At 37.7% G+C, this 18,866-nt stretch overlaps 1 protein-coding gene across 4 annotated transcripts in view; it reads left to right on the forward strand.

Annotated features, from left to right (window-relative positions):
* RHBDD1 (rhomboid domain containing 1) overlaps positions 1 to 18,866 on the forward strand; it is a 55,775-nt gene that overhangs the window by 22,736 nt on the left and 14,173 nt on the right. For all 4 annotated transcript variants that reach the window (XM_075417903.1, XM_075417900.1, XM_075417901.1 and 1 more), the window contains 2 exons: positions 2,486 to 2,536; positions 8,177 to 8,296. In XM_075417903.1, the coding sequence (XP_075274018.1) occupies positions 2,486 to 2,536; positions 8,177 to 8,296 (171 nt within the window). The remainder of the gene's footprint in view (positions 1 to 2,485; positions 2,537 to 8,176; positions 8,297 to 18,866) is intronic.

Here is an 18,866-nt window from a genome sequence, read left to right on the forward strand (position 1 = left end):
AAAAAATGTTTTCACAAATGCATTAACAACAAAAAGAGATCCAAGGAGACTCTGAATACTTTATTGGGTGCGGGGGGGGGAACATTGCCACCGAGGATGAGGAAAACGCTGAGGTACTTAATGCCTTCTTTGCCTCAGTCTTTAATAGTCAGACCGGTTATTCCCAGGGTACTCAGCCCTCTGTGATGGATGACAGGGATGGAGAGAAGAATAAACCTCCCATAATCCAAGAGGAAGCAGCTAATGACCAGCTACGCCATCTGGACACTCACAAGTCTATGGGGCTGGATGGGATCCACCCAAGAGTACTGAGGGAGCTGGCAGAGGAGCAAGCCAAGGCACTCTCCATCATCTGTCAGCAGTCCTGGCTAACAGAGGAGGTCCCAGTCTACTGGAGGCTTGCCAATGTGATGCCCATCTACAAGAAGGGCCGGAAGGAGAATCCCAGGAACTACAGTCCTGTCAGCTTGACCTTGGTGCCAGGGAAGATTATGGAGCAATTCATCCTGAGTGTGTTCACCGGGCACGTGAAGGACAACCAGGGGATCAGGCCCAGCCAGCATGGGTTCATGAAAGGCAGGTCCTGCTTCACCAACCTGATCATCTTCTGTGACCAGGTGACGCACCTAGTGGATAAGGGAAAGGCTGTGCGTGTTATCTACTTGGACTTTAGTAAGGCCTTTGACACTGTTCCCCACAGCATTCTCCTAGAGAGGCTGGCAGCTCATGGCTTAGATAGGTGTACTCTTTGCTGGGTAAAAAGCTGGCTGGATGTCTGAGCGCAGAGAGTTGTGGTAAATGGAGTTATATCCAGTTGGCGGCCGGTCACGAGTGGTGTTCCCCAGGGTTCAATTTTGTGACTGGTCTTGTTTAATATTTTTATCAATGATCTGGATGAGGGGATTGAGTGCTCCATCTATAAGTCTGCGGATGACACCAAGCTGGGTGTGAGTGTCGATCTGCTTGAGGGTACAAAGGCTCTGCAGAGGGATCTGGACAGACTGGATCAGTGGGCCGAGCTCAACTGTATGAGGTTCAACAAGGACAAGTCTTGCATTTCAGTCACAAGAACCCCATGCAATGCTACAGGTTTGGGGAGGAGTGGCTGGAAAAGCTGCCTGACAGAAAAGGACCTTGAGGTGCTGGTTGACAGCCAGCTGAACGTGAGCCAGTAGTGTGCCCAGGTGGCCAAGAAGGCCAACAGCATCCTATCTTGTGTCAGGAATAGTGTGGCCAGCAGGAGTAGGGAGGTGGTCGTGCCCCTGTACTCAGCACTGGTGAGGCCACACCTTGAGTACTGTGTTTGGTTTTGGTCCCCTCACTACAAGAACATTGAGGTGCTGGAGCGTGTCCAGAGAAGGGTAACGAGGCTGGTGAAGGGTCTGGAGAACAAGATTTATGGGGAGCGACTGAGGGAACTGGGATTGCTTAGTCTGGAGAAGAGGAGGCTGAGGGGAGACCTTACCACTCTACAACTACCTGCAAGGAGGTTGTAGTGAGGCAGGTGTTGGTCTCTCCTCCCAGGTAACTAGTGATAGGACGAGAGGCAATGGCCTCAAGTTGCATCAGGGGAGGTTTAGATTGGATATTAGGAAAAATTTCTCTACTGGAAGAGTGGTCAGACATTGGAACAGGCTGCCCAGGGCAGTGGTGGAGTCACCATCCCTGGAGGTGTTCAAAAAACGTGTAGATGTGGCACTTTGGGACATGGTTTAGTAGGCATGGTGGTGTTGGGTTGATGGCTGGACTTGATGATCTTAGAGGTCTTTTCCAACCTTAGTGATTCTATGACAGTCAAGCATCAGATCACGCTGCCTAGGGAGATTCTGCAGTCTCCATCCTTGGATGTTTTCAAGACTTGACAAGATGAAGCCCTGACTGAGTAATCTAATCTGATTTCATAGCTAACCCTCCTCTGGGTGGGAATTGGGCTAGGGACCTCATCCCTTCCAAACGGAATTATTCTTGAATTCTGTGATAAAACCCATGGTACTGTTGGTGAAACATGCTATGGAGATCCCACTGCTGTGAAAGTTGCTGTATGACTAAGACTTGGAGGAAGGAGTGTTCCAGTACACAAGTCATCTTTTCTTCTGTGTAGCAGAGCAGAAGCAGTGCAGTGTTATTCCAGTCCTCGGTTTTCTGTGCTTTAACCCATTTTTGTCAATGTACAATCTCAATGCAGGAATTATTCATTATATGACCTGGAGAAAATTTGTTAGGTTGGTCTCTATTTCTCTAGTCTATATGGGTATGTTTCTTAAACACATCACACTATTATAAAATCTAGAACAACATACAAGCTTACCAATACTATGTTCTCTCACTGCCCCAAAAAAAAAATCATAGATACCCATTGTTTCATAGTTGTATCTTATGAAACAAACTCTGAAAGAAAAATACTTTAAATTTCATTCTGTATTTTATAAAGAAACACAACGTGATTATTTTATTCTAATAGTACATGTATTATTCTTGTATTTAGGTGGTATGTCTTCATTCACTGACCCTGCCAGGCCAAGGGACTACTATTCAGGTAAGAACTTTCACCCACTTAGCTATAAACATGTTCCAGCTTTAAAAATAGGGACATCATTTTTGCTAGTGATAGAAAACCTGTAGAGGAGCTAATTAAATGGAAACATATATGTGAGTGCAGAATATTTTGTATATCATATACTTGCTAAACTTATTACTTCTCTGGCCATGTCTCATCTTTCCTTTTTAGGGAACTATGTGGATATATTTTGTAGAAGAGGCTTTAAACCTCAAATTAAGGTCATGACTTCATAAAATGCTAGGGTGGGGAAATAGCATCGCTTTCGCAGAAGGTGCAGCAGGTGGGAAATTGTGCCTACTGAAAGCAGCCCTTTGAACCTTGGTAAATCTGCCCTGGTCTGGAAAATTCATCTGTTAGGATGTTTTTTCCCCCTCTGATAAGAACGTCTTCCTTTGAAAACTTTCTGTAAATCAAGTGATTTAAATGCAAAAAGCCCATTGCTCAGCAGAATAGATTTAGGCTATCTCCACGGTGTATAGATGGATAGTTGGAATACTGGCATACTTTGGATGTAGCACATTTGATTCACTTCTCGTACAGAACATTGAGTAGTAATATGTGAAGTGTATAGAAATAATAGGTGGAGACCTTGTCTGGTAGGGACAGAAGAGGAGCCACTGTGAGAATGGCTGGGTGTTGGTGGTAAAAATTTTATCCTCACACAAGTGGGTTACACTGGGTTTTGCTTTATTCACAACTCAGAGTTGGGCCATTGCCTCAGTGAGTGGCAAAGCTTAACTCGCTAGACCAGTTTATATACACTTATTAAACCAATTACATCAAGTTTAGAATCTTCATAAGTTTCTAAGCAACTGTTCCGTTCCTTTCAGTACATCATTTATTAAGTTCTTTCTATTCTTCTGTCTTCGTAGAATTCTCCCTCACTGGTTTCAGGCTTTGCTTGGTTTCAGGGTCATCTCGACTTCTTTTGTGAATTCTGTTTGATACAATCCATACAATTAATTTCTATCCCAATTGCATGCATACACATTGTATGGTTTCTTAACACAGCTGTGTTTACACAGCTGAATCTACGTTCTAGTTCTATGATTTTATTCGATTCTATAATCAATCTTTATAATTAATTTCTAACAGTTGGATCAAAGCTAAGGTATGTATAGCCTAGTGTATCTTATCTCCTGCAGTGATTTATACTCTTTCCTAGCTATCTGCTGTTAAGAACAGGATAAATATATAGCTGTAACTCCCTCAAGTACCTGTCAGTGTGCAGTGGCTTGTGGCTTAAAGATGTTCTCAGGAGAAAGTTTTATGGGGAAATTTTGGGTTTAATAGCCTGCGATGAATCCGTCTTCCATGAATTTGTCAAAAGCTCTTTGAACTGACATGGACTCTTGTAACACCTACAACATCACAGAAGAATTTCACAGTTTACTTCCTGGTGTAGAATCTGTCATTTTTTGTTTTATTTTGAACCTGCTGGATGCTAATTTCATTTGATGCACATCAATTCTGCTCTGGGGAGGGAAACCAGACCTTCATTCTTCATTGTCTCTATGGTTTTACAGACTTCAGTCCTCCACTCTCCATAGTCATCTCTTCTTTCTGGTTGAAAAGTCGTAGTCTATATGATTGCTTATACGAGAACTATTTCATATGTTTGATCATTCTTACTGTTCTCTGATGTTTAGTCATGCAGGGGGTTTTTTATTTTTTTATGCTCTTGTAGAAGTGAAATGTGCTTACTCTGAGCCACAGTGAGCCAAGGTTAGTGTTGCTTTTATTCTCCATGATGGATTTTGTCTTCCATGATCTACTTCCAGTTTTATTATTATGTTAAATAATTGCCACAAGCAAAATTATGGGCCCTGGAATATTTTTGAAGCCTTTGTTTTGTAATTTCTAACCAAAAGATCTTAACCTGCTTTCCTTACTAACAGCGACAAGGATTGTTGCAACTTAAAAAAGTATATTTACCCAGGATTTCCATTATTCTGGTTCTCAAGTCAAAAACCACTTGGTCTAAAGGCCAGTAAAGAAATAAAACCTAATTAATATTGTGAAATGAAAGAAGATGCGAACGCAGACTGTGTAGTGAGCACAAGCTACCTGTTGCCATGACTGGCAGTCCCAGCCCAGTTAAAGATGTTCACCAAGCTACTGGTGCTGCTCTATCCACTGGGGCCTGGGCGTGCTGCTTGCACTGCTCTGTATTCCACCTTCACAGTGACTAAATCTTCCTTCAGTATTCCAGTATAGCAGGTTGGGTGGGAACTCTAAAGATTTATAACAGAAAAGGTACTTTATGACTAATGAAGGTAAGAATTTGTACTTGACATTTAAATGCCATAATCTGTTGCTGCCACTGTACAAACACCGGCTGCTTGGAGCTTGGGTGGGTGTAAAAGACCACGCTTGTGGAATAGGAGTGGATTCTGAATAGGCCTTTGCTCTTTCTTTTCCAGCTTTTCCTAAGTAGGGAGAAGGAAAGAGATTTCATGTGATGTAACTAGCATGATGGGGCACTATATAGCACCTGAGGAAGTAAAACTTCAGTATGCTGACAGCAAGGAAGTCTGGGGGTTTTTTGCATGTCTTTGAGCAGTCCCCGAAGTAGCCATACTGTTGCTTTGAGTTGTTGTGGACAAAAGGGAGATAAAGGAGAGAGTTAACCTGAATTATCCCGTCCTCCAAGCTTGGCTTTTTAGATGTAACTACATTTTTTTTGTACTAAATTAATTTCTCTAAAATGACTTACAGCTGCAGTTTAAAAAAAAGTGTATTTGTTATGTTCGTTCCCAGTGTATATGTTTTGTAATTGTCTTTCATCCTATTTGCAGAAGTCTTTATGGAAGATTTAACCTTTTGCTTGGTTTATGATACATGTAATAAATTTGGCCATCTGTGAATTAAGAAAACTCTCTGTAGTGTCATAGGCTAATGATGCATATGCAATACATCTTTAACCTTGATGAATTTTTTATTTTCTGTTATTGCTGATTTATTACTATCTGCCTTTAAATACCAATTTAAATAAAAAAATAGTTGAAGTTATGATCAGAAGAGATTTTTTGAAACAGTAGAAGGAAACAGCTTTAGAAGAAAAATATTTTAAGTGTAGTTTAAACACATTTAGTATTTAGTTACTGAATTAGTTGTTTTCTAAATGCAGTTCATGAATGAAGTATTAGGACATTTATTTTGATTAACAAGAACACCTTGAATGTGTTGATGTTACCGTACTGTTTTTCATAAAATAAAAGATTACGGCTTTCTGAGCACTTACAATTTGATGACAGTGTAAAAGATCAAACATACAAAAACTTACAGTAATAAAACAAACTTAAAATGCGACATCCTTTTTTTTTTCATCAGATAACTTCATGCTTTTAGTACCAGACTTTTTATAGTCTTCATGCAGGCACTTTTGAAGCCTCCAGAAAATAAATTTATAGCTGAGAACTTTCACTCAGATTAACATAGTGCAGAGAGGAATGAGGGGAATACATGAGGATTGCATCCAAATTGTGTGTGTGTGTGTATACATATATATACGTATATATATATATATAAAAAACAGCTAAATGGTATCCTGCAGTCAGTTTTATTTTTCTGCAGAATTCTCTTAAATGTAGCCAGTATGACTTAAGACTTTTAAAGTTTGTTAAAAATATGACTAATTCATACGGACTAAAAAATAAAAATAGTCTTTTCTAAACATAGGAGTTGCCCCTTGTTTGAGAAATGGCAGAATTTCAGGTTATGGAGGGTAATACAAAGCGTTCACTGCAGGTGTATGAGAATTGTCGCCATCTCAGTTGTATGTTCCAAAAAGGAAATTTGCAAAGGGACAGAATTACATTTTTCCTCTATGTGTGTGTATAACATATATATATCTGTATGCACATACATGTATATAAACTATGTATAGGTATATTTGCATAATACACACAGGGGAATATATATACGCTACTGTATAGAACAGTGTGCAGTCACTCTCTTCGCTTTTTTCCTGTAGAACTTTAAAATGTGTGCCGAGTTTCAGCATCCATGCAGGGACAGGAATGACTCTCACACATTGATGCAATGCACAGTCAGTTAGCTTTATTGCTCCACTTGCGTGGTTATATACATTTTCCATATCTGTACATGCGATCACACTTATTCGGATAGGCTACAGACATAAATCACGCGCTGTTCACGCACCCCATATTCCCTTATGATTGGTAACTATGCACTAGCGCTAATAGCAACAGACCGCCTCCATGTCCTTGAACACATCTTGTTTTTGCTAACCCACACCATGTGCACTATCAGAACTTTCTCAATTGCTATTTTTAGCTGCCCTTTCCAGCGGCCTGTTCAGTTATGCTATCTGTTTTGCTTAAGCGGCCTAGTCATGCTAACTCTCAAGCTACATCAACCCCAACAGATGTGGTGTGGATATTTTTATTTGTCTAAAGGTTCTAGAGCTTGGGATTTTTTTTCTTTAATGCAATCATTTTTTAAAAGATGGTCTGTGCTTGTTACTAATCACAGAAACTCCACCAGAAGGTTACACATGGAATCTGTATAACTAATGAGATAACACAAGACTATCATTGACGCTAATAATCTGAAGAGAAAGGGAAATGGCTTGCTGTATTTGTTTCATACAAAAAAAATTCTAATTAGTTAATTTTGAAAAACTTGTGTACATTTTCCGAGTTGGAAAAAATTTGCTACATTTCTGTACTTTGGTTCTTCAAAATCCCTTGTCCAGCTGTCTGGAAGAGAAGCTGTATTTTGAAGATGCAAAAATGGAATAGGAAATTGGGACTTTTCTCCTTAGTTTTTCTCAGTTTAGATTGTCTGTGCTGGGGCGAGATCAGATGGTATTAAGAGGAAGAGAGTCTTGCTCAGTTCTCTAGCCAAGTAATTTTTTTTTTTCTTTTAAATCCCATGTGTTTGGGTGGGTGATGGTTTGTTTGTGCTTGGTTTTGACAAACTTTGCAAATGGTCAGAAATTCTTGGTTCTCAGTAGTGCAGGCAATATACAGTGATTGTAATGGCAGAGGAGATCTATGATTTGGTGGGGGTTTTTTTCAGAGCAAGTGTAGCTGTGCAGTAGTGCAACATTAGCTATATATATTACTGCAAAAATTTGCGGGAATCTTTTCCTGTGTGTTTTCTAGGTCCAAACATTACTTGAATTTGTGATGACGTTGGCATGTATTGCTTGTGGACACTGGGGGGAAGGGAGAGACAGGTGGGAAAAAGCTTGAAACCCGCCTGTTTTGTTGTTGCTCTTCTAGTGACGTTAATAAGGTGGCCAAGAATTGACAATTAAATGTTAAAAGGAGCTGATGAAAAGTGTCTTTCAATTTCTATGTGAAACTTCTTAATAATGGCAATTCTATGATGTTTATTTATAACAATGATAAAAACCTGAGATGTTTCATCCATCTTTTTTTCTGTCTCCTGTTACCCTAGTCCGGTTTTGTGAAATAAAAATTGATTAATGACATATATTGTAGAAGTAATTGAATCCTAGTATTCTTTGCTTTCCCAAATTAAACTAATTTGTGGAAGAAAGACAGTGTGAAGATAATATCTGATTTCGCACTCTCTTACTGAGGAGCAGCAGTTTATTGTCTTTATTTTGTATTCATTTTACAGAGTATTATGGCTATCCAGGTTATCAGTACAGAACGCCAAGGAGCTATTATGATTATACAGGCGGGCTTACTGAAGAAGAACAGCTTGAAAGGGCAGTGCTAAACAGTCTCAATGAAAGAGGTAGGAATTCTGTTGCATTTTATATTTTAAGTTATGATTCATATTGAGAAGGGAGTGTGGGGGGGAATATAATATTGCTTGTTATTTTTTTCAGTATTTTGGACATATCTTTGGAAACAGATGACAGTTTCCTGGTAGAATTTTCAGAGAATGCAGTGTGAGAATGTGGTATCATCCTATTAATCGGTTATGAATAAATTGCACGATTATTTGATTACCTTGCTACTACTATAGTAAAAGAAATGCTTTTATAACTAAAACCCCTTTAGTAAACTAAGTTGCCATGCCAAAACCATCTTACAATACTCTAAAAAGTAGTATGAAGTGGTATAATGCAAGAATTGGTGTTGCCAATATTTACACTTTCTCTGTGTGTTTGCTTTTTATACAAGTTTAACTGACAAGCAATGTACTGATTGCTTACTCTTCACACTGTCCTTTTCTACCTTAAAGGAAGTTTATACTCCAGCTAGCTGAAAGACCTAAAAAAAAAAAAAAGTTTAGAAATGAAAATGGTGTTTGTTTTTAACTGAAATTTATTAGTTAAATTGGTATAAAATACTGTACTGGTTGTGGCTGGGATAGAGTTAAATTTTCACTCTTGTAGTTGTAGTGCTGTGTTTTGGATTTAGTATGAGAATAATGTTGATAACACACTGATGGTTTTATTTGTTGCTAAGCAGTCAGGGACTTTTCAGCTTCTCATGCTGGCCTGCCAGCGAGAAGGCGTGGGGTGCACGGGAAGCTGGGAGGGGACCCAGCCAGGACCGCTGACCCAGACTGGCCGAAGGGCTTTTCTGTGCCAGGTGATGCCATGCTCAATGGATGAACTGGGGCAGCTGGCCAGAGGGTGCTGCGGCTCGGGAGCTAGCTGGGCATCGGTCAGTGGTTGGTGAGCAGTTGTGCTGTGCATCACTTGTTTTGTATATTCTTTTATTGTTATTATTGTTCTCTTCCTTTTTTGTCTTACTAAACTGTATTTATCCCAACCCATGAGTTTTACTCTTTTTTTTTTTTTTTTTCCTTATTCTCTTCCTCATTCCACGGCAGGGGGCGGTGGTGAGCGAATGGCTGTGTGGCTGTTTTAGTTGCCTGCTGGGTTAAACCCCAACGAATTAGGATATATTTTATCTTCTTAGAATGCAAGTGAAATCAAAAGGGAAAGAATAATTTGTAGAATCTATTTCTCAGTTTCTGAAAACTTCACGACTTGAGGGAAAACCCATTTACTAGGACTGACAGCACATTGTAAGAGGATCACAGGTAAAATTTACATCACAGTGCAAAACTTTTATATTGAAGTGGCAAAATAAAGGGCAGAAATGAACATAGTATATGTTGTCTGGTATTGAGATAGTTTTCCACATCAAATATTGCTTCCTCTTTAGTCTGTTGCATGTGAATAGGGACTCTTTTGGGAATACAGCCAAAGGCTTTAGGTGCTCCTTAACTTAAGAAATCAGAAAGACTTCTTTTAAATTTCATGGAGCTGTAACATTTAATCTTGGCAAAAATTATAACCTGAGTGAATAGGTTATCAATGTCCCTTTCCTTTTTCATAGTCTTTGTATTTTATCATGGGCGCAAGGAAGCATTCATTAGGAAAGAGATACAGAAGCCTCTGCTTGTGACTGCAACCCTTGAAATGCGGAGCACCATTCATAAATCTCTGCTCAGAAAATTAATTTACACACTTGAAATGCGGAGCACCATTCATAAATCTCTGCTCAGAAAATTAATTTACACCACTGTTATGGCTGTCAGAGAAATACCAGGCAAAATATGAAAATGAATATCTTGACAAATCATCATCACTTTTACTTTCACACCTTCTGTGATCCTATTTTTTATTGCAAAGAACAGGTCATGTTATCTGGAAGATGGTTTTAAAAAGGCAGCAAATGAGGCAAGAGTGTGATAGGAAAAGGCTTTTCCAGTCTGAAAAAATCATTAACGTATTTTTTTTAAAGTAAATACAGCTTTTTGCTCTATTAAGTTTGCATCTATTGTGTGAGTCACGTGGGAGGCAGAAGTGCAGACTTCTAGGGAAATTACGGGGATTTTAAGCAATTTTTTGTTTGTTTTTTTGCCCTGTTATCTTCATTTTTGTGTTCACCTTTATTCTTTAAGCAGAGTTCTGTCTAACTGTCCCTCAATATTGTGAAGCTAGAACCTTTAAAACAAAAAAGCCATGTTCTCTACAGCAAGATTATTATTGTAATATATTTCAGAAATAATTGCAACCTGAGCAGTCCTATTTCAATCAAACTGTACTGAAAACCTTAGAAGATAGTGAGAATCTTAGCTTTCGAGTAACTCAATAAAATGGCATTTAGTCCATCTGGTTTGTCAGCAGAAGATAATGAATTAGTTACTGTTCATGCTGTCCTAGGAATTTTTTCAAATTAACAAAGTCATATCAGTATGTTGTCCTATGAAAGTACTAGATTTGGGGAAGGAATGGGCCTAAACTGAGCTTTATTGTAAGGGATACTTTTTATTTTACTGTAATTTTTATATGAGATTTTACGTAATAGTTAACATGGAGTTTGTGAAGGAAATCCTTCAAAGCTTTTAATATTAAGTGTTTTGTAATGTTAACTGTAAGAATGAGCATTGTTGGTGTGTGTGGTTTATTTTCAAACTGTCAAGGAAATTGGATACAAATAACAATGAGAAATTTATGATGATATAAATAACTAGATAGTATACACTTTAAAGGCTTTCATGTATCAGCATGGAACGCCTGCAGCTTTTATTTGTGGCCTTAAATAATCTACATCACTATAGGTAAGTAAGTACTTTTTGTCTGCTTGTTTTTTGGACAAAGATAAGTTCTCAACGGTGAGGGAATATTTTTCTTATTTGGAGAATGCCCTTTGATGAAACAGGAGATAGAATTTAAATAGCCTCTCTCACTAAGTGTATCTTGCTGGTAGATAACTGTGGCATACCAAGTCACATTTTTAACTTCAGTTTGAGACAACGGCGTTTCTTAAGGCTACGGTAGTGTCTGTTTTCAGTGCTAGATACAGTTTTTAAGCCTACAGATCGCTAAAGTGGGAAAAAGTATCATTGTATATTGTTTCCAGTATAGCTTGGTATGATCAAACATATATAGATGTTGTTCTCAGTGGTTTCACAGGAGTGCTCTAATTTTGCACCTCTTTCTCCTACCTGCTGGAGCAATTGAGTTTGGAAAAGCAAGACTTTAGAGCTGAGCTCTTAGAATATTTTGTTAAACAAGCTGTTTAAAGGTTAAGCTTGCCCACAGACAGATGCCTTATTTCATAAAGTAAGTAATATATAGCATGTAATTGATCATACCTGCTTTAGTGACACAAAGGATGAGATGAAATTTACTGTGCTAACAAGCAATTAGGGTATTCTTCCCTCTGAGTTGGTTTGAAAAATAATTAGCTTGAATGAACACCATCCTTTAAACGCGATACATTTTTCCCTAGAGCATGACATTCACGGTTGCTTGCAATTACATGGATGATGAAACAAGTACTTAACATTACTAAAAATTACATGGAATAATTTGAAATAGATAGTTAAATGGATGTGAAAACAGGTACCACAATCAAAATTTAGGGCTCACTTTCCGTATTAATCTTTTTTTTTTTTCAACCATGACATTTAAACCATCACAGTTGCTCTGTATCTTGGACAAAAAAGTATTGCAGTAATTTCAATTTTCTTTTTCTTCCCCTTAGTTGGACAAAGGCATTTATTAAGGTTTTTAGGCTACAAAATAAAACATCATGTATTTGGAATGTTGATCCATTCTTATAAATTACTGTGTTAGCATCCTATTAAACTATTAAAAGAATCATTGGCATAGTACAGAATTTCCTGGTATCAGTTGTGCACAACTGAAAACTAATTTGTATTAAGACATGCAATTAATTTAAGCTCAGTAGTTACTGTTATATAATCCTATACTTGAGTTATCTAAACTCACCATAAAGGTACTGCATTTCTGCTTATTGCGCATTCAGGCATTCCTGAACTGCAATTCTATTTTTATGCTAAACCATGAAAATTTCATTAATAATAATAATAATTAGTATCTAATGCAACAAAAGAAATTGCTAGGCTTATTTATTGGATTTATGTAGGTATCAGTTTTAAGACTATCAAACTGTCATAATGATTTAGGTCCATATGCTAAAAGGAACTGTTACTTACATTCTTTCCGTTCCCAGTTTTAGATATGTTGCTGTCTCAAGAATCGATTTAAACAGCATTAATTTTATTTCTCCAAAGTTTGCTTTTTTTAATTTGCATTCTTATTCTCATAGTTCTATATTGGTTACAAATTGCAAAAATTCTTCTTTAGTTGAGTCAGGAAAACAATTTTGGGTTTAAGAAATCATAGCCTTTGATATTTAAACTATATTGTTTTACTATGAAGTTAAAATATGAGTGCCATTTTTGTTTAATACTAGTATTAGCAGCCATCCTTAGTGTAACGACAGTATACTGTGTCTCTTATCTATTATTTCCTTGCTGTTCTGCTCAGAAGAAATATCTTGATTAGTGTGGGATGTGGATTTGGATTTTTGTTGTGGTGGGTGTAGGGTTTTTTGTGAGTTGAACTTCTCAGTGTCTGTCTTTCAATCTCAATAATGTTAAGAATCCCTTGCAAGCTCGTGTCTCTGCATAAAGGAATTTTCCTCTTTTTCTTAAGACTAAGTTCTTTAAACATCTGGGTGATAGTCTTTGTGGTTAAAGAGAAATGCTTATAAGTATGCATATATAGATATTCCTCTCATATTTTATAGTGACACTGTCTATATATGCATTTCTTTAGTTCTAATTTAAAAGCAAAAAACCCCACCCACTCAGCGTTTTTTAGATGGCCAAGTATGGCCTAGTCATAGGTACTTTTACAATGTAGTTATGAAATATCGAGGCATCTGGCTTATCTGTTCTCTGAATTTTTAAGGGTTCCCACTTCTGTTTTCTTCTACTAAGGCTGGACTTTTTGTTAATAGGAATTTGCCACATCCATGGAACACTGTAGTAAGAATTAAACTGATCTAAGACAAGACTATAAAGAAATGCTGTATAATTCTTTTTTTTTTTATTCCAATCAATGTTATCTTTCCCTTCTGCAGTTGTAGGAATGTCAGTCGTTGCATTTGACTATGATTGTTTTCTGTAGAAATGTCTTAAAATACATTATATGCTCAAATGTATATCAGATTAAAATACATTTCACAAAGTTACATGCTAGGACTTGCATCTGATTCTTGAAGTCCAACTTTTTCTTTTCTCTCTCTCTCCTTTTTTTTTTTTTTTTTTTTTTTAATTCAGACTATGTGTGGTCTCAGGTACCCAAAAACACTTTTTAGAAAAAAAGATCTACCCCTTGAGCAGAGCTCTTGTAAATACCTTTGTAAAACTGCAGCCATGCTCTGTGATCCTGATCACCAGCACTTTATTCGGGCAAATTTCCAGGAAATTAAATCAGTAATTTTTTTTCAGTTCTACGCAGAAAGTCTTGGTATATGCACCAAAGCAGCAGACAGCTTGCAACAAGAAGCATAGCCAGAATTCTGTTATAAATGTTTAATGAATGTATAGCAATATTCTTCCGTCTGTCTCTTCATAAAAATAGCGGTTGATGTAGGATAAAGCAGGTTTACTGAAGATTAGAACGAAAAAAGTCCTTATTCTCTTGATAATGGCGGTAAAAGTTGACCAAAGCACCACTAAACTTTCCACTACAGGCTAATCTCTTAAAATCTTTTTTTTTTTTTTTTTTAAAGCAATGCTAACTTGGTTCAGATACTAAAGTGCAGGTAAACAGTTTAGGGCCAATTGCACTTGGTTGGAGAAGAGGCGCGGGGGTACTTGATACAGCTTTGTTCGATGTTGATAATGTGCTCAAGATTTTAAGTTGCGTAAAGACTTCTATGGAATTAGCATAACTGGGGAGATTAGTTTCTCCTTTGTTTCCACTGTCTTTGTCTTGTCCTGAGTGCTACACATTTTTCTTCAGTTCTTCTGTCTTTAGGATTGCTATTATTATTATTCATTAATCCATACAGACAATTTGGCATTCTTCTAGGAGAGGCATGATTTCCATTGAGGTTTAGTGTGTGGAGAGCACTCCATCAGACGTCTGGTGGAAAATGTACTAAGAGAATGCTTTTGATGGATGAATCAACACCAGAAAATGTGCAAACTGCAAGTATGGTCTTCAGTAATCTGTTTTTTGCCTTTTCCACTTCCCTTCCTGCCCATTATTCAGGAGTTCCATGTGCATCCTTTTCCTCCTGCCTTTGAAACATTTCTGCATACAGAAGAAAACTAATTCAACAGTTTATTAGTAAACTGGAAGAGCTGAGATGTGTTCTGTTAAAATATCATTAGCATAAACTGGGACTCGATCCAAAGTACATTTATATAAAAGTTGGCTATGCAAATGAATAAGACTCTGCCCCCCATTTCTCTCATCTGCCTTTCCTGAACAAGTTCTGTTCATTGTTGCATATAATATTGTGAAAAGTTTTGGGCTTGCTTGGACGCAGTGTTCCTGAGTTCCATGTTACAGGGATCAAAAGACAGACACTATTAATTTAAAAGTAGGGCTTCATTCCACATGAGTGATAATGTGTTTGCATTTATTATTAATGTGAAAACTTATGAAAATAGAAAACATTGAAGCATTGTGACACTAGTACACCAAGAATAGTTTAGAACATAATTTCAGATAGTTTGATGCTCTAATACATCATGCCTTTCATGGCTATATTTCTCTGTGTTTTGTCCTGGTATTGTTTGCTTCTCTCCAGTTTGCCCTGGATTATAGCACGGTGCCGAGATTACTATGTTCAGTACTTCACATTCTGGAGGGGGGATGGTGCTCTCTTGCAGTGCAGAACATCTTTCTTTTCTTCTGTCAGATCCTTGGTCCTATATTGGGTATTTTTGGAAACACTGCCTGAAGGGTTAACTTCCTTTGGTCTGGTCTTTATGCAACTAGTTGACAGTGACATATTTGTTCTTAGGTTCTGATTATTACTACAAAAGATTTTGAGGTAAGAATTTGAATAATGATTAATTTTATTTGCATTAAAAAGTATGTGGTACTGACACAAATTACTTATTCAGATTTTCTGTAGATGATGTATGCTAAAATGTAGACAGAATGCTGATTATTTTATTCCTGTGACTTGCTAAGTATGCAAACATCTTTGTAGGTACTGCCAATGCAGCTTTCTTTTGGATGGTTTCCTTCTTGCTAAAGTTTCAACTGCCAAAGAAAATTAAAATAGAAAGAAAACACTCTATTAAAGAAATAGTTAAATCTTTGACTGTAGCTGGAGATGTTTTTCTTAGATTCACACTACGTCTATTATAGAAGCATGGTTTGCATATGGAGGTAGAGGCTGTTCTTGGCGTTTCAATCCAAGACTGGGTGATACAAATGGGAGTCTTTTCAGTGACTTCAGTGGTCTCTGGATTCCCCCAAACCGCCCTCCCTCCAGTAGCTTGAATTTTTTTTTAAAGGAACAAATGTTCTTCCTTTCACAGTGGGTTTGGCAGGGTCACCTTGCTGGAGAACAAGCAGTTCTGCTTAACAGCTGTGGGCATAATAAGAAGCTGTGTGTGGGCTGCATAAAAGCATTCTCTTCCACTTTGGAGGAAATGGTAGTTGCTGTGGAGTGGCTTCAGTCAGCATTGGTATCTCCATCCATCCATCTGGGTTTCTTAGTCTTGGCATTGGGAAATGGATATTGTTCAGAGTTTCTTTGTTGTTGTGTGGCTTTGTTAGGCAGGCAGAAATGCAGTAAAGGAAAAACAAAGTATTTTGGGGTTTTTTTTAAATGTGTTTTTATATATACCAAGATTCTTATGGATGTTAACAAACTTAGTCTGGAGATGCTTTTAGTGGTAAACTAAGGTCAGTGAATATTCCTAATCTTGGATTTACCCAGGATTTACTGTTTTAACTCTTAGTGGTTTATCATTGGATTAATTCTCTAGGATTATAGGATATATTCCCATATATACGGTATGGTTTACATTTTGTTCATTGGGACAATCTTTAAAAATTATATTCTGAACCTTTTTATGATGTCTGATTAACTAAATTAGTAATTTCTAGTAGTTTCAAGAAAGCTGTGTATCTTCATGGTATGTCTCGCTGGCCAACATCATGGCTGCATCCTTGTCATCCTGCATTTGCTTCTCTTCTATACTTTTTGTTTTCTATTTGGAGTGTCTAGCTTGAATCTGAAAATAAATCTGTAATTATTTAGAGCATTACATAGGTTCCCTCCTGTTGTCAGTCTCCAGCAATAGATTTTATGATTATACTCCAAAAGGAATTTACAGGACAATTTTGTCTTTCATATTCAATCTAATATGACTGTGCAACCCTGTAGACATATGTGAGCAACCTCAGCTTGCCCTGAAAGCTGGTTGGACATGAGCCAGCTCTTATCAAGAAATCTTAGTTTCATTAGCTCAAGAAGTTTTGCTATGCAGTCAGTTACATTTAGCAAGGTTAAGCACAGACAGGTATGATCCTTTCTGCAAAGGATTCATTAGTCATCATATCTGAAATACCTAACTGAGGCTGTGATTCACAGAGCATTCCGAGGTGGTTGTGAATGTCTGCACTTGTTAGGTCTTTCAGTGACTTGGCAGAGGATATGTAATACCAGTTGTATCCTGTAGTACGTGAAAAGGTGTGGCTGAAATAATTTAAATCTAGATATGTGTTTTTTTTAAAGAGGGAAAAACGGTGATTCAGATCAGCATAACGTGGCTTGTCTTCAAGTAATTACGCAGCTTAAATGTTCATTTAGTCAGGTTTTTTTAACACATTGCAATGACTGACAATGCTATAAAAATAATATATTTATTTAGTACTTTTAAAAATCAACTTCACATGAAGCAACTTTTGGATGAAAATCAGAATTTAGTTGAAAAAAGTATTCAGTTAGGTTTCTGGATACCTTTAACAACAGAAGCTGTTGTCCGATTCTGATCTTAGGATCTGAGCAACTGGTCTCCATAGCTCTCTGGCTTACCTGTGGCAGTAAGCCCATACTGCTTAATTCTTGTTATTTTTAGTTAAAGGTGTTTTGTTTTCTTTTTAATAGGTGATAAATACAGATTTTAACAAGTATTAATAATTTCAAATGGGCTCCATAAAGAGGAAAGTATATGGAAGTTCTGGGTTTAAAAATTGTCGTTTCTTAATGGCCCTTCTAACACCAAACCTCAAGGAAATAATACCAGTTCAGTTGTCTTGAGAAATTTGATCACAGGAAAAAAAATGGAATAGTCAAAGAAAAATACAAATTAATATGTAACATTTAAAGGGGAGGAGAGGTCAAAATAGAAAATTGGCATAACTTCACAATACAGTATACACTTCAGAGGGATAAAAATTGTGAGGAACTGGACTTATATGAATTTAATGTCCTTGTTCATAATAAGTTCTGTTAATTTTGTTGGGATGATGCTCAGAGTACCATGCCATCTTGGGTAACAGCCGAATGGGTGAGGTCTTACAAAGATATCTGGGCAATCACCAGCTATGTTAAATTTAACAAGATCAAGTGCACCTGGGACAGGGTAATCCTGGTTATACCTACAAACTGGGGCAAGAGAGGCTGGAGAGCAGCTCTGCGGAAACTCATCTGGGGTTTGGGTGGATGGCAAGTTGAATACGAGTCAGCAGTGTGCCCTGGAAGCCAAAAGGGCCAACCATGTCCTGGGATGTAAGTTGTGTAGGTAAGGGAGAAACCATGAGCTGGGTTGTGTGTGAAACCAGTGTGTCCTTTGCTACTGTCTTGCAGAATATTCTAAAAATAAGCAACGGAAATATGACATTGATTAAACTATTAGGTGGATGTAAAATTAACTAGAAAAGCGTATGTTGAAGTATGGATTATATGCAATGGTCTGCCCTGTGTGCAATTCTACTTTTGTTTGTAATTTGGATGACGTAAGTTAATGTTAAGTATCTTCCAATACCATCTTAGGAAGGCTGTGGAAACACTGGAACACAGGGTGAGAATTGAGAGTTACCTTGGCAAACTGGAAGGCTGTATCAAAAAAGTTGGAAGTAATTCTTTTTGGAGTTCTGCATGCGAGTAGATACAGAATCATAGGATCATTAAGGTTGGAAAAGACTGCTAAGATCATCAAGTCCAGCCGTCAACCCAACACCACCGTGCCTACTAAACCATATCCTGAAGTGGCACCTCTACACGTTTTTTGAACGCCTCCAGGGATGGTGACTCCACCACTGCCCATGGCAGCCTGTTCCAATGTCTGACCACTCTTCCAGTAGAGAAATTTTTCCTAATATCCAATCTAAACCTCCCCTGATGCAACTTGAGGCCATTGTCTCTCATCCTGTGGCTAGTTACCTGGGAGAAGACAACACCCGCCTCACTACACCCTCCTTTCAGGTAGTTCTAGAGAGTGGTAAGGTCTCCCCTGAGCCTCCTCTTCTCCAGACTAAACAGCCACAGTCCCCATAGTCACTATAACTGATGATAGAACGTGGGTGAGCAATGTCGTGCCGTGTAAC

Source organism: Opisthocomus hoazin, chromosome 4, assembly GCF_030867145.1.
Source record: "Opisthocomus hoazin isolate bOpiHoa1 chromosome 4, bOpiHoa1.hap1, whole genome shotgun sequence".
Classification (NCBI taxonomy): Eukaryota; Metazoa; Chordata; class Aves; order Opisthocomiformes; family Opisthocomidae; genus Opisthocomus; species Opisthocomus hoazin.